Source organism: Leptonotus elevatus, chromosome 1 (genome assembly GCF_054856555.1).
Source record: "Leptonotus elevatus isolate MCC_2025b chromosome 1, RoL_Lele_1.0, whole genome shotgun sequence".
Taxonomy (NCBI): domain Eukaryota; kingdom Metazoa; phylum Chordata; class Actinopteri; order Syngnathiformes; family Syngnathidae; genus Leptonotus; species Leptonotus elevatus.
Genome location: NC_141239.1, coordinates 8,767,803 through 8,785,076, shown reverse-complemented (window position 1 = coordinate 8,785,076; position 17,274 = coordinate 8,767,803). Strand labels below are relative to the sequence as shown.

The 17,274-nt window shown below is 39.0% G+C and overlaps 1 protein-coding gene across 7 annotated transcripts in view; it reads right to left on the bottom strand.

The window, feature by feature from the left end:
* LOC147180601 (receptor-type tyrosine-protein phosphatase mu) overlaps positions 1 to 17,274 on the bottom strand; it is a 212,088-nt gene that overhangs the window by 121,239 nt on the left and 73,575 nt on the right. For all 7 annotated transcript variants that reach the window (XM_086072904.1, XM_086072911.1, XM_086072893.1 and 4 more), the window contains exons 4-7: positions 15,666 to 15,744; positions 12,929 to 13,044; positions 10,952 to 11,126; positions 418 to 711 (exon numbers count right to left, since the gene is read on the bottom strand). In XM_086072904.1, coding sequence (XP_085929030.1) covers positions 418 to 711; positions 10,952 to 11,126; positions 12,929 to 13,044; positions 15,666 to 15,744 — 664 coding nt within the window. The remainder of the gene's footprint in view (positions 1 to 417; positions 712 to 10,951; positions 11,127 to 12,928; positions 13,045 to 15,665; positions 15,745 to 17,274) is intronic.

The following is a 17,274-nucleotide window of genomic DNA, read 5'->3' as shown; positions in this document are numbered from 1 at the left end:
AGATATTAATCTGTTTATTTATTATACCATAAGTATAGCTATTCAAAATAAGTAACTTTACGTAACCCAACATGATTTGGACCGACTGTGTTCAACGGTACAACAAACAATTTATGAGAATAAGCCATCTTTGTTGATTACATTCGCCTGGAATGCTTTGAGGTCGGAACTGGGAGAATCCAAGTGGGATATATCAGACTTCCCACCTTCCTCGAATGCAGCATAAGACTTTGAGAGAGACATCAGCATGTCACTATTTTTTTACTGAGTGAAGACAAAGATCGCTAAGTTAGATTCTCATGTTAGCCTCACACAGCTAGCCATTTCATGCACAACCTAGCGAGAGACGTCAGTGTAGAACTTTAGGCAAAACAGGCAGATTAACGTTATCACAAAGTAATATGAGAGTAAACTCACCAGCACATCTGGTCCGGGCCCTCAGCGGTGGTCCAGGTGCGCCGGTGCCACCCTCCAGAGGCCTGGTGAGCAGAACGCTGATCTCGTATTCTGTGTCGGGGTCCAGGTGTCCGATCTTGTGCGTGGTCTTGTCAACGGGCTGCAGGTCGTACATGGTGCCCGACACGGTGCGGTACTCCACTTCCCGGTCCACGATGGGGCCGTCGCCATTGATGGAATTGGCGTTGAGCTGTATCCACAGGTAGGTGGCGCCCACGGCAGTCAGCTGAGGTGGTGCGATGGGCACCGGAGGCTCTGGAAGGGTAAAAGGGTTTTATTTGAATGTTTAAAAAAAACATTTGTCATTATCCCACAACTATTTTACACTTCACACCAGACATTGAAAACATTCAGAGAGAGAAATTTTAATAAGACCGACTTGGGCGGTTGTGACGTTCTAACTAATTTCTCCCGCCCTGTTGTATTGAAAGCAATCAACACTGTCTGATAATTTCATACGTCATGATAGGTCTGACGTCATGTCTGATTATGATCTCAAGCGTCGGTGAGAAAAAGCGCACACACTTGCATAAAAATCCCACTTTGTTGGGCTTTGTGTGAAGGACATCACAGTAAACATGTGACAACTTTGACAGTGACCTTTTCCTCTATCGCATTCCCAATATTTGTCTAATCTGGCTTAAACCTTTTGGCATCTCTGCCTTAATGAGCTTTCTCCAAATGTCAGCACAGGTTCTTTCATCTATTCCTGGCATTTATTTCTGTAATACGACTGTGTTCAGCCACACTTCAAATTGGCCACAACTTCCACAAGTCTATTTATTGTTCCCTAAAGCTCTCATGTAAAATGAACACATCATATTTAATGTTTAGTACAACTCTAATGTATCAATTTTACATATTATATTATATATTTTCTATACAGCTCTTCGTGCAATTATGAACAGAATTTACATCACACTTAAACTCCCAGCCATTTTCACTGAAGCAACCCTCTTCGCTCCCGTTTGTTTGACTGGATTTTGACAGATTTTGCAAGGCCCACAGAATATTATGTTCTCTTACTATAAAACATGGAACCTACCAAAAGAACGATTAGAGTTTCTTCTTTCATTAAGAAAAAAAGTATATTTGTATCTGTTTCCGTTTTGCAGCAATTAGCATTAGATGATACCTAAGTTTAATCATTATTCACATTCCTGTTGAAAACGCTGGCAAAAAGAGCTTGTTGCAACATGGCCCTGGTTGATCTCTTGTACTCTGCTGCCGGCTGCTGGTCGTTTTTTGTAATAACTACCATGGCTTTAAGCGACTTCTTCAGGTCAGAGGCTGCATCAAAGCCTTTTGTATCCTCTAGCATACAACCCCCCATAAAAAAACGTATTATATATTAGTTTAAGTTTTTGGGACTACGGCAAGATTTAAAATAGAACGTCTTTATAAATTTTTGGGGAGCAAATAAGTTAATGTTCTATATAAATCCAATGCACCATATTGACATATTTCACATTTTATACAAAACATCAGCATACACATTATTTTGGACAACGTAGACCCTTTACCTTAGCTGCTAACTAGCTAGGCACTAATAGCTAACTTCAGCTGTTTAACTGAAAATGTACACTCACGTGAGGTGTGAGCGTACATCACATGTCTCTGAGCAACGGAGTTAGTTTATTGCGCTAGCTACTAAGGTTCAGTAGAACCTTGTGAGGTACGTTAGCATCTGTGCACCTCTAATGGAACATACCCCATGTAATGTTCTATACAACTCTAATCTACCACATTGAAATCATATTGAATGTTCAATACAGCTCTGATGTTTCATATGTTGGCCATTATTAATGTTCTGCACCGTACACAATTCAAAGTCTTAATTCTACACAACTGAAATTATCATATTTAAATTGTATCAACCGTTCTATACAACTCTAATGTAGCATATTTATATATCCGATGATCTATATGCACCTCAAATGTACCATATTAACACCACATTGTATCACTTGCTCTGTACAACTGTAATGCAACATATTTACTTCATTATCTTTGTTCTATGATGTTGTTCTATTGATGTCTATATCAGTTTTACACAATGTTCTATATGATTTGAATGTCACATCTTGAAATATTTCCCATTCTATACCTCTCTGATCTACCGTATTTACTCCATATTTAATATTCTATACACTAAAGCATCCTCACTTCATGATAACCTACCTCCAGGTTATCATGAAGTTTCACCAATGGAGGTTGTGCCTCATAGGAAGCAGATGGTTAGCGCACAGTGACCTCAAGTCACGGGTCCCTAAACTGTGTCTAATCCAAGCTGTCCAACATCACCTCGAGCCAACCAGCTAATCCAGCAGACCTCAGACTGTCTGTGGTGTCCGAATCTGTGCTTGTTTTGATGCGTTTTCGGGTCAGATGTCTTTAAATGTCTGAGTCTTTTTAAGACACGCAACCCCTTTCAACATCCCAGACAGAGATAGCGCAGCCCCCTCTGTCCATGCACGCTTTCCAAAACAAGTCTTTCACAAAATATTTAACAGACCCTCAAAATAAATCCAAACTAATACTGAGCCAATCCCCAAACGGTCAAAAATCTAAATACTGTTTTGTTTTTCTAGAGGGCAGCCTTTCCCAAATCTCCCGCCATGTGCCATCCTGACAGAGGTGCCGCACCCCTTGTCCGCCACTACACGAAAGCACACGTGGCTTACGGTGATGAAAGCTTGTAGGTGCACTAATCCCGGCGTGTTGAAAATTACGGATTAACGGTGTGAAATACACTCAAGCGCTGGCACACGTCAGGGGTATTAACAACTTGCTTTTTCGACTGTGCGTCGGCTTGGAGACGGCCGAGGGTGGGCGTGCGACACGGGCGGCCAAACGCGGGGGTCGGCGAGCAGCTGTCGTCGCGATGTTTGACCACACGGCCAAGCGGAATGGTGACAGCTGCGTCTTCCTCGACTGCAGCATCTGCGGACTAACAGCCGCTTACACCATTTATGTGTTGAATGTGTGAAAATAAACCATATTATGTTCAAGATGGACTATGAGGGTAACAGGTGGAAACCTTAAATTTCGCAGTAACATTTTGTCTAATTAACTTTTATTAGGGAATATTTCAAATTTATTTACTTTAATACTAAAAATTTGCATGATTTTGTCACAATATTGCGTATTAGTTTTTACACAAAATTTAAGGGACGATTTTGATCTTAAAAATCTTCACGGTGGACACAGTAAAAAATAAAGCAATTTCTGAAGATAGAAGGTACATTTAGTTAAAGATTTTTTTTTCAACAACTCTTAGTCAGGAAGGCTGTTGGGTAATTAAACTAACACATTTCCACACAAAAACGGAAACTATTCTTTGGGTAATCAAATCGTTGCATACCAACTTTCTGTAGATTTATTTATTTTTGTTCGAAAATGTACACAATTCTTAAGGGCTTATTTGAATATCATGAAATTCTCCCATTAGAAAAAGTTTTTGTGCAATATTCTACAATATATTTATGAAGGAAGAATGATTTGGGTAACCAATAAATTGTTATGTAAGACAAACATTTGTATATGAAATTGTACTAAATAGTCACAATTTATTCAACCTTTTTGTGAAAAAAAATATCAAAAGAATTGGAATTTTCAAACAAGCAGACTGAATCAAATTCTACTACATTTTCATCAAAGGAGGAAATCAAATACACAGAAGTGATATTTTAGAGTCAAACTAGAATAATGGCATGGAAAAAGTGAGAAATAACCAATTTAACTACAAAATCTTTATAACAGATACACACTGTAATTTAACAAAATTCTTACATGGAAACGCTTAATTAGGTAACAAAATAACTTTTTGAAACTTTATGAAATCCTACTTGTTCACAATTTATGCAAACTTTGTGTAAACATAAATAAATTCATAATTTAATTTAATAAATAAAACATCAGTATAGTCTAAGTAAACTAAGTCAACTGCGGCTTGGGGGCCATTTGTGGCCCGCCATCCATTTTCAGTGGCCTGCTGCATTTACCAAAATAAGAAATAAATTGGTTCATGTGGTGTAGATAGAAATAGGCTATTTATAAAATAACAAAATTTATCTTCAAAACACTGTGGTTAATAAAGATAATTTAATTTTAAAAGCAAAATACACCTCAGTCGAAGAATAGTAATCGCTGCATGTTGCCGGTCGGCGTGCAAACTCTTTTCCTCTACGAATGACCAAAGGATTCTGTGCATTTTGTTTGCCGTCCGCACCACCCAACCCGCAGGCCAAAATTTGTTCCCATTCCATTCCTGACCACCAGGTTTAGCAAGCTTTCTGTAGATCTAGTCTCGTGGGATATAGAATGTAATTGCTTGCTTGATTGATTTTATCCTGTTAAAAAAAAAAAGGCTTTGCAGCCTTTCATTTTTCCTGTATGTGGCTCTCAACTGAAAACGTTTGAACATACCCTGTTTAAGTAGAATTTGAGAATCCTCAACCAGACAATTTGTTTTAAATGAAATTCTACAAAAAAAAAAAAAAAAAAGTCATGAAGGGATGAAGTAAAATCCTCACATGGTGCATTTTTACAAAAAAAATATATATATATATTAAAAATATATATATATATATATATTGTTCAAGTGAAGATATCCATAATACAATTATGGAATTTAAGGGCAAAAAAACACAATTCACCCCTTAAAAAAAAAAAAAAAGCTAATATTTTGGGTACAACTCACTGAACTGCAATAAGAGTAGTTTATGCAACCACTGGCACACAAGCACACACAAAGCCCTTCAGCCGTCCAAGTGTTGTCACTGTCCTGTTGATTCATGGTAATAATAATAAATCCCACTTTAATTTGCCGAGAGCATCCTTCTCTCTCTTTAAGATGGGGGAGGTGCTCATTATTCTCCTAACCGAGCTGGAAAAGAATCGATCGCCTCTGGGAAGATGACCGGCGAGTCTGGCTTCGATTTCGATTCTTTTTTTCTTTTCTCGGTGGCTATTCTCATTAACGCCGACACGGGCCAGAATGCTCAGCTAGAGCTCCCTGAACCCGAGGAAAAGGAGCCTGGGCCTAGACGGGGGCGAATAATTATCGTCCCTTTCAGAGCCGCTACGGGAGAGCCTATAACCAGGATGGAAAGGCAGTGGGGGTTCAAGCGGGCAGATCCATATGGCACAGCACACTTCCACATAAATGTGGCACGAAAATCAGGAGTGATTATCAGGGATAATCAAGCATTCATTCTCCTCCTGTTGACCAAGACGGGGGCGGTGTATTGTAATGAGGCGGGATGAAACATTCACACTCCGTGGTCACTCCCATACACATTTAAGGGGAGATTTACAAGTCATCGCTCCAAGGAGTGAGGGGTGGTGGATAGGGAGTTAAGCGCTTGTTTTACGGCAGCGGATGCAGAGATAAGAGGAGATGACACTTAGAAGCGTGAAAACGCTGCTTTCCTCCCTCGCAGAGATTTTAAAGGGTCCAGATAATGACATCAATATTTATGACAAAGGCACCTGCCGCTTATTTTTTAGGTCTCAGCTAATGCAAAGTGCTGTTTAGAGAGGGGCTGAGTGCAAAAGATGTGGGGGGGGGGGGCACTCATCTCTTACAATATGGTGTCACTTCTGCCATGATTGACGCAATAGACACATATTGTAGTAGTAAATTCTCAAAGAGAGAGCGAGGTATTTATATGAAATTCTAAAATCCTCATAATGGAAATGCAATCAAATCCGTTCCAGGTTCCCCTAAAACCCCTTCTTCTTTTTTTATAAGAACAAAATGCACTCTAGGACATTGCATTTCAAAAATCCTATAGTAATAACATGATTAAAAATGATAATAATAAAGAAGTAAACCGTTTCGCCTGCTGTGTGTAACTTTGCCACCAAGGGGCAGTTTAATATAGTCATGAACTTTCAACTCTCAAGACCCACTAACTTCAGTTACGCTGGTCATTCTTCCACAAATGATCAAGAATATATTCCTGCAAGCATTGATATATGTTTGTCTAAGGCTACGTTCACACCGAAGGTCTTAATGCTAAATTCCGATTTTTGGGGTGAAATCAGATTTTTTTTGTGTAAGCGTTCACATTACCTAATAATTGCGACCTCAGTCTGTTTGCTGTGTGGACGGAATGCGTCCCTTAAGTGACCCACATGTGTAGAAGAAGATACAAGATCACTCACAACGCTGTGTTTGCGGAAGTAAATACGTATGGTCCAGCATGTCAGGGCCATGGACTTTTATAAGTCTGTTGTCGGGGCTCATATTTTTACCATCTCATATCTACAGAGTGATGCAGGATGAGGTAGAAACAATATTTTGTGAAAATGAGGCAAGCCTGTTCGAGCGCCTCATCTCACGGTGAGCTCTCCTTGTTTTCTCTCCAATGATGACGTCACGTCTGAAACGAAAGATGACAGGACGTCCAAGACGCAAACCCTTGTCAGATCGTAATGGCTTGGCAGCGTCCCCTGGCTTTGACACGACAATTTCTCCAGTGCTTTCATTACCATCTAGCCAGATCTCCTGAGGGACAAACTGCAGCTCAATGGGGTGTGCCACCAGCTAACAACATGGGTTCTGGATTTTCTCACCAATAGGCCGCAGTATGTGAAGACAAGCAGCCGTGTGTCTGATACGCTGATCTATAGTATGGGGACGCCTCAAGGGACTGTTCTAGTGCCTCTACTGTTCACTATTTACACAACCGACTTCTCACACCACACGACAAACTGTCACCTGCAAAAGTTCTCGGATTACTCTGCTATCGTTGGTCTCATCAACAATGGAGATGAGACAGAGTACCGAGAACTGAACAAGAACTATGTGGCCTGGTGTGAGGAAAATCGCCTCCGGATTAATGCAGGAAAAACTAAGGAGCTGGTGGTGGATTTTCACCTGACTAAAGATAATTTAACCCACCCCCTTACGGTGAACATCCAGTGAATAGACATTGAGATAGTGGACTCTTACAAGTACTTGGGTGTTAATAGGAACCTGGACAGGACTGACAACACTCTGTACAAAAACTGACTGAGTAGACTACACCCTGCTACGTAGACTGAGGTCCTTTGGGGTGCTTAAGGACTTATTAAGGACCTTCTATGATTCTGTGGTGGCCTCAGTCTTATTTTATGGTGTGGTCTGCTGGAGCAGCAGCATCTCAACTGCCGAGAGGAAGAGACTGAACAAAAAATGGTAAAGGAGGCGGGCTCCGTTCTGGGCTCCAGTCTCGAGATGGTAAAGGTGGTAGGCAACAGGAGAATGGCGACAAAGCTGTCATCTATCCGGGGTAACGCCTCCCACCCCCAGTGCGGGACTGTTCAAGCCATGGAGAGCACCATTAGTGCTAGGCTTCTTCACCCACGCTGTAACAAGGAAAGGTACCGAAGGTCCTTCCTACCCGCTGCTGTTAGACTTTACAATTACTGTACTCTCGGAAAACCATTGATGTGGTGTGATGTTTGAATTTCAAATTTAACAAATTTGATGATGATGCCATCTGTTTGCACTACTGTGTTCTCTGTTTTTATTCAACTACAGGTTACATAAGTATTTTTTGTGATACATATTTATATATGATGTGTGATGATGTGTATTGCTGCTGGTAATGCTGTGGATTTCTCCACTGTGGGATAAATAAAGGTGTATCTTATCTTATATGCAGAAATGTTTATCGCTGTTTTACAAAATAAAAGCAGATGTTTGCAAATGTGCAAATTATGAGATTTAGATCATTTTAGATTAAACAAGATATTCAAATGATTAATGGAGTATCAAAATAAATATAAATGAATTTGGCAGTTGACTAGTTGTCAAGTAATCAAATAATCGTTGCACCGAATCAAACCGAAATCCTACTGAATCAAACCGAATCATTCCATTTGAAAATCGAACAGTCCTTGTATCGGATTGCAACGCATGTATCGAGATGCGTATTGAATCGTCTTGATTGGAGAGATTTACACCCCTTATGTATATACGTATATATACATATATATATATATATACACGTATATATATATATATATATATATATACGTATATATATATATATATGTACGTATATATATATATATATATATATATATATATATATATATATATACATATACATATATATATATATATATATATATGTACGTATATATATATATATATACACATATATATATATACGTATATATATATACATATATATATATACGTATACATATATACGTATATACGTATATATATATATATATATATATATACATACGTATATATATATATATATATATATATGTATATATATATATATATATATATATATATATATATATATATATATACGTATATATATATATATATATATATATATGCGTATATATATATATATGTATATATATATATATATATGTATATATATATATATGTATATATACATATATATATATGTATATATATATACATATATGTATATATATACGTATATATATATATACGTGTATATATATACATATATGTATATATATACGTATATATATATATATATATATATATATATATGTATATATATATATATATATATATATGTATATATATATATATATATATGTATATATATATATATATATATATATATATATATATATATATATGTATATATATATATATATATATATATATGTATATATATATATATATATATATATATATATATATGTATATATATACATATATATATATATATATATATATATATATATATATATATATATATATGTATATATAAATAAACGCTCACATTAGACCAACCTTTTGTTCTAAATTCTACTAAATTCTGATAAAAGAATCAAATTCACACAATAGTTCAATTTCTGCAAAATTCTGTGCATGCGCTTTGTACAAAAATCCACAAAATCCTCATAAAACCCAGTGCTTTTATAATATGTAAAGTCTCCAAGTGAACAATATTTCGCACCAAATTCTGCTAAAACCTCAAAGTGGTTAACATTTGTTAAGTCAATTCTTAACAGGGAAGGCTGATCTGGGTTATTAGACATTATCTCCCTCGCCCACTCTCTGTTGTGTCCATTCCGGCGTGATTGACAGAGCTCGATCTGCAGCAGCAGGATTAAACCTATCAATCACATAAGGCTCGGAGACAAAAAAAAAGAAAAAAGAGAGAGAGAAAGAGACAGGGGGGATTGGGGGAAAAAATCAAGGCAGTAAATTCAATTGAGAGCACACGGAGAAGATTGAGGTGAAGAAATATAGGAGGCCATTACTGGACGACTATAGGGGCTGTAAGGAAAGTGAGGCCTTGCAGCGAGAGACGACTCCATAAATTCATATCAAATGACTGCAGGAGTCAAACATCAGTGAGGCTACTGTAAACCCGCCCGCCGCTTGCCTTTGTGATCCTTTAAAGCGCCATTGTGCTCAGTCAAGGACGGCCCCCATTTTACAGTGAAAAAGTCCTCCAGATAACAAATCACCATAAAAAAAAAGTTATGGTTGGGGAGGGCGGGCGAGTGGGGGTTAAAAAGTGCCCTAAAGTCTGTTTACGCAGTTTGCTTCCTGTTCATCTCCCACCGACTTTGCATGAAGGTCAGTGCAAGGCTCAATATAAAGCGCACCCATCTCAGTGTCCAATGAAAAGCATACAATATCAAAAAAATATGGTACAAAATGATACTAAAAAGGGAACTACATTCCGATAACGATGACATCCTCCCAAATCGGGATTGGCGAGTACCGATTCCACCAAATGGTAATGGGCCGATATCCGCCTTATTTTAATCTATCAGATACTTGTTGAGGCTGTCAATACCAGACACAGAGGGTTAACGGAAAAAAATATATACATATATATGATATTGAGTATATCGTCTTCAGCAGCTTGACATGACAGCAAATCATCATCTGTATCATAAATAAAGGCATTTGTTGTCTTTGTATTAAACAAATTAGACAAGAAAGTTTACTTCTAGTATTTGGCTAATTTGGTTAGCAATTCAATGTTTGCAATATTCATTCATTTTGTACTATATTCAACTATTATTATTATTATTATTATTATTATTATTATTATTATTATTATTATTATTATTATTATTATATTAATTGTCCTTCCAAAAATTACAGATAATTTTTAAAGAAAGACCAATATATCCCAATAAAGTATTATTCCTTAAAATTCCATAAAATTTATGGCAATTTTCTACTCTTCTAATTTCTAGTTCTTGAACTTATATTAATAATTCCAATAAAGTAAGACTTACTTTGGAAAGAATGAAATACTGGAAGTTGTATTTGGTAAAAAATCCACTTCAATTCTTATCAGGGAACACAATCAAATTATCGCCTTAAGTGGCTGCTCAATAACTAAAATTACTTCCTGTATCTTTTCGGACAGGAATTCTTCAGACTTTTTTTGTGGGTCTTTTCACGACAGCCATTCATACCAAATTTCAAGTGAAACTGACATCGAGGGTGGAATGGTTCAAGATCAACACTCACGTTTTATAGTCAGCTCCCCGTAGTTGGACACACCGACCCCTTTGTCCGAGTGGACGATGCATCGGTAGCGGCCTGAGTCGCCCTTGGTGGTGTTCTCCACATCGAAGGTGCCGATGAACCGGCGGTTGTTCCAAGGTTTAGTGGCCTTCATCGGGGCCTCCCGTCCACCCATTCCCTGTTTGAACACACACATACAAGTGGTTTCACCTTGTGTGTTCTAGAATCTTTACTTTTGTTTGTTTGCCTCAGTCCCAATTGTGAGTGATACATTAATCACACTGCAACGCATAGAGAGGCAAGCAGCTTCTCCCCAGCTGTCACCCCTTACAGCGGGCAGATGGGGGGTAGTATTTGTTCATTAGAAACGTTTCTTCACCGCTGTCAATCGGGCTGGGATTTGGCCTAATGTTTGTTTTACAGCTCTGGTGCTAATGAGGACGCATTTGTGAAAATGATGGAGTACCTGGCACGGGACCTTTAAACCCGCTGATCACACGAGTGACGGTGCATGTTAGCGTCACAGGCCGAAAAGGCTCCGGCTGCCAGATGCACTACCTTTGTCGCTCGGATCAAGGTCGACTGCATGCTGCTGTGTGCCGGATATAGAAGGCACTCTCCACAGAGCCAGCGTCTATGTGGGTTAAGAGCATACGGCAGTGAGCTGACACCTGTAATCCCCTGCCTGCCAGCCAGCAGGTTACATCCAGGATGCAATGAAGCAATGTGTGAATGTCACAGCTTGAACTTTAGACTTGTCACTCCAGACTAAAAAATTGGATCTCGGAGGTTGTGTTACAGTTGAAATTACAGGAGCAGAGATAGAGTCAAGCCCAAAATGGAGATAAGACCAAGGCAATGTGAGACAGAATCAAGGCTGAGACTGAAGCAGTGATTGAGTACGATGACAAGACAGAGATGACAGAGGTTGGGGGTTCGATCCTCCGCCCTTGTGATCATATCAAAGTGTCCTTGGGCAATATACTGAACCCCCAGTTGCTCCTGATGCTGCACCATCAGAAGGGGAATGTGATGTCAGTGCTTTGTGGGCCTTAACATGTGGAAAAGTGCTATACAAGTGAAGACCATTTACCAAGACCAATGCGAGACCAGGTAAAAAAAACAAGATCAAGGTCATGTGAAACAGAGCAAAGACCAAGACAATGTCAGACCGAGTAATGTGAGACCAAATAAATACCGAGGCCAAGCCAATACGGGACTAAATAAAGACCAAGATGGAGGCAGTGGGAGATCAAGTCAAGACAAAGACCAACACAATGTGAAAGAGTGAAGACTAAAACTAGACAATTTGAGACTAAAACAAGACCAAGACAGAGAAAGTATAAGATTGAGACCATACTAAGGCTAGTGTATTGTGAAACAGCCAAGACCAATAAAATGTGAGACCGAGTCAAGACCATGAAGACCGAGGCAATGTCAGGCAAAATCAAGATGAAGACTGAAACGTCACACTGATTCCAGACCAAGACTGTCAAGACCAGGAAGACTAAGGCAATGTGAGACAAAATCAAGATGAAGACTGAAACGTCACACAGTTTCCAGACCAAGACGGTCAAGACAGAGTAGACCGAGGCAACGTGAGGCAAAATCAAGGTGAAGACTGAAACGTCACACCAATTCCAGACCAAGAATGTGAGACTGATTGAAGACCAAGAGAGTGTAAAACAGAGTTAAGACCAAGACAATGTGAGATCAAGTCAATTGCAAATAACATGGTCATAAACAACGAGATAACGTTATGAGCCCCAAATACTGGCATAGTGTGTTCAAGATCAATAAGGCCGAGGCAATGTGAGACAAACTCGAGATGAAGACTGAAATGTCACATCAATTGCAGACCAAGACAGAGGAATTGTGAGACCAAGACAAGCCTTGAGACTGCATACAAATTCAAGACCAAGACTCTGCAATTATGCACAAATGAGGTTACCTTGTGCAAGGAAATGTAGAAAGCCTCACCTGAAGCCAGAGTCGGAAATTGTCCCGCTTGCGTCCGTTGACGGTGCAGTGAAAAGACGCTGTCTGTCCAGCGTTGACCTCCACTCCCTTTATTGTCAGAAAGTGTGGCGTGTTCACTGAGAAACAAAAAACACAAAATGTTTATTAGGCAGGTAATGTTGAATTCAAGGCGAGATTAAACTGCAGAGTTGAATGTAAGACGTGTTTGTGCGGCGAGGGAAGTTACAACCCCTGTGGCGGGAATCGCTTGTAAACATGAGTAGAGCGGGCAAAGTAGACTTGAATGGATGCCGCACTTATACTTTAGTATACGCTACCTCATGAAGTCTTAGGCCCGAATCGCTTTGTGAGGAAGAAGGCGGCCACCTAAATCTCCAGAACGAGACCCAAGAGGCCGTTCTGCTGCTAATTGCACTGACGCTTTACTTCCCCCGCACACTGAGTAAATGATACCGCTCTTACAAAAGCATTTTCATATTGATTGTTAGGGATTAGGCAGGGGTGTCAAAGTCTTTTAAATCAGGGGCCACTTTCACCCAAATTTTATCTCAAGTGCGCTGGGCCCCTATGCCCATGCCTTAATAATCTAAAAATAAATATAGGTCAAAATATCTCCTGTTTTTTTTTGGGTGCAAATAATTACACGTAGACTCTAAAAATATTCCCATTTATTATTTTATTGCAGAGTAATCTGAAATGTGGTAACAAAAATGAGCACAAAATGTTCGCATCAAAACCTGTGCAACAGCCACATTTCAGAATGTTATTTAAGTGGCTGTCATTGCGCTCTCCAGTGGACAAAATTAGCAAGTTAATTTTAGCGAAAAACTGTTTGTGTTCTGTCCTAACGGGCCAGATTGGACCCCGTGAAGGGCCTTTCCGGGCCCCCGCGCCGTATGTTTGACACCACTGGATTGGGTTTTCGGGCAGGTGGTAAAGCGAGGGTTCATGGCTCAGTGGTCAATGTGAGGATTAGGGTAATGTGTAGGGTTTGTGGGATAGTGTTTGGGGCAATGGAAAGGATCTTTGGTGGGGTGTTTGGGGCAGAACCAGTTTTAAGAATTAAGGTTTAGGGATTGTATTTGGTGGGGTAGGGAATAGGGTTTATATTCTAGTAAGGGGCTAAGGTTGGTATTTGGGGCGAGAGCAGTTTACACTGTTGTTTAACTTAATTCCAGCACTGAATGCAGCAAAGTGTTGTTACAAAAGCATGTTTCCCCTTTGCAAACGGTATTCATTATCATGAGCACATCAGATATTCTGCGGGAAACTTATGTGGAACATTTTTGATGAGTGCAGGGAAAAATAGGGCAATCTTGCCGGGCGACCTTGATTTGAAACGTAACCGAATCTCTAAAGACTGCGAAAAAAAATCTAATTCTACCACTTTCATCACTAAGAGTTCCACTTGTGCTTTAGATTTTTTTTTTAACAATCTCATCTTTCGGCTGCGTCCTCAGTCAATCTCAGCACTGCCCAAAAAAAAAAAAAAAAAAAGACAAGTATTTTTTTCATACGCTTTAATGATAGGAGAGGATCACAGCATAATCACACCTTTGTCTTGGATATCACTAACGGTTGAATAATCAGAAAATACATGCTTTCGTGGTGTTACCTATCAGTCAAAGAGAGCTGATTGCCACTGAGAGGAACATTGATTCCACCTCACGGTTTTCCTCTCTCACATTTAAACATTGATCACGTCTCAAAAGGCACCATCGATCGCTTTGGATGCATTCAGATGCACCACGTATAGCTGTACAAATCTATCGTATTGACACAACAGTTGTAGGAATTGGGCCACTTTCAAATGGTTAGCAAGTCATTAGCATTTAACAATCAGAGCATGATACTTGCCACAACTGTATGAAGGGCATAGCAAAGTCTAAATCAATGGATGAAAACCCATGCAAGATATTGATTTGAAGTTCAGAGTGTAAAAACCTCTGAGTAACGCTAGGGGTTCCAAACAGGAGCCCCCTATTGCAGGGTTAGGGATAGCTGCTAAGGTTAGCGTATAGTGTTTTTGGTTTGGACTAATGGGTAGAGTTAGGGACAGGGTAAAGGCGAAAAAAATCAAATTGAGGTAGCGACTGGGTTTGGGGTTTAGGATGAAAATATGCATACGCTACTCAAACTTGAATTATATTGTCAGGTGCTTTGAACATGATGTCTTTAATGGCTATAAAAGTACGTCATTGTGACTTTTGCAAGGAACAGGGGATGTGCTATTTATGGGTTGTGTGGTTTAAAAGTTTTAGAGAGAATTTTTATTTTAAGGTTCCCATATGCAAGACTCAAAAGCAAAAGCACACAGATAAATAGCGCAATCCTAACAAGGCCTCACAGTCCCAAAAGCAGCAGCCCAAAATCTGCAGCCAGAAAGTCCTAAATATGCTGGTACTTGCAGTATACATCCGGTAATACCAACAGGAATTTCTACGCCTGAGAGATGAGCTGCTTTGCAGAAGATCCTTAAGGGATGAAAGAATGAAGATGGTATTTGTTTTTCAATCTTCTTTTTTTTTTGTCTGTGCTACAATCTCTTGCGCCGACATCCCGAGCGGTTCGCTCGTAAATCTTAAGGGAGCTACAAGGAGAAGGTTTTCCCGCTGCCCTTTGTTTGACGAGTGGGCCTTGAAGAGAACAACAGTGTATATTTGGAAGGGTGTCATGCAAGGGACAATGGCTTTTTGATGATGTTTTATTACGGAGAAGAAGAAAAGGGAGGACTCACTGCACTGATGGCCTTGGACCAGGACGTCTTTGATGGCCAGCATGCCGCGCTGCCCAGAGGTTACGGCTTCGAACACGATCTGGGGAGCGGACAGAAGACTCATAAGGCAGGCCATAAAAAATGAGATGCTATTTGAGTGCTTAGGAGAGAGAGTGAATTGCATTATTTTTTAAATATATCCACGCTGATGTGCATTGTGGCAGGTCGTCTGGATTTCTTTCCTTCTAGCTCTCTTTGCTTTGTAATCCAGATGCCATTGGGTTTGTTTGTCAAGCAAGGTCACCTTCAATCAGGGTAGTCATTTGAAAGTCATTTGTTAAAGACAGTCAGAGAATGTGTATCGACAAACAGGTAAAACGTGGCACTAATCTACCTTGTCACCTGAACAACATTTTGGAACCAGAAACAATAGACCCATTTATATTTGCCTTTTTAAAAACAGTTTGATTTACAATATATATATATATATATATATATATATATATATATATATATAATATAATATTATATTTTTAAAGAATGTTTTGGAGGGGCTGTAATTGATTAATAGTATTTAAATTCATGAGTGATTCGAGTTGCCAGTGCGGTCTCAGAACAAATTAAACTCATAAATCAAGATAACACTGTATTAGGGAGAGTGGTTAGGGCTAGGGATTAAAATGAAGGTTTAGGGTAAAGCATAGGGATTAGGGTTTACATTAAAGGTTAGAGTTAAAGGCTACAAAGTCAATTCTGTAGAGTAAATTTGACTATTAGAGTGGAATCAAATAGACTCAGTTTTAGAGTAATATTTACACTTGGAAGACAGTAAAATAAATAATTGGAAAACAATAAAATGAAAGTCACTCAAGGGTTGAGTAATGAACTCACAACCTTCATCTTGGGAGACTGCCACACTACCACTTGAGCTATGCCACGCCTACTGTTCGCTTATATCCAAGAGACACATTGTTTTTGGTCTCTTGGAGTTGCGAAGATTCCACCTGACACAGTCGATATACTAACACACAGCAGGAGCTGCATGGCTCAGGGAGTAGGCTGTCTCCCAACCTGAAGTTGTGGGTTTGTTCCTCAACCCTTGAGTAAATTTTTTAAACTCTCTTCCAAGTGTAAATTTCACTCTATTTAGAGTGAGATCAAATAGACTCAGTTTAGAGCAAAATTTACTCTGCAGAATTTACTACGTAGAGATACAAGCTGTCAAAAACTCCTTTAAAACCAGAACAGGTTTACTGGCAATGTTCGGGTTTGAAAGGCCGTGTAAACGCGCAAAAAATATATGTAGAATTAGAAGTGGAATAGAATAGGATTAGAATTGAGGGTTAGGCTTTAAAACCAGTAGGTAGGCCTAGAGTTAAAGTTTGCGTAAGGACTAAAGGTAAATTACAGCTCATGTTAAAGTTTTGACTTTAGCCCTACTCTAAACTTCACAACTGAGCAAAAATAAAACATTGTGGTGTCTGTCTATTGATGCATTTGCACAGCTGTTATGTCAAGTGTTTCTCCTATATAGTGCGAGCTATCTCAGTGAGCAAACTTCATAACCAAGCATGTGACCCTGTTCTGAGACATGAGCTGGCGGGTAAAAAACAAATGGTCCACAAGCCTG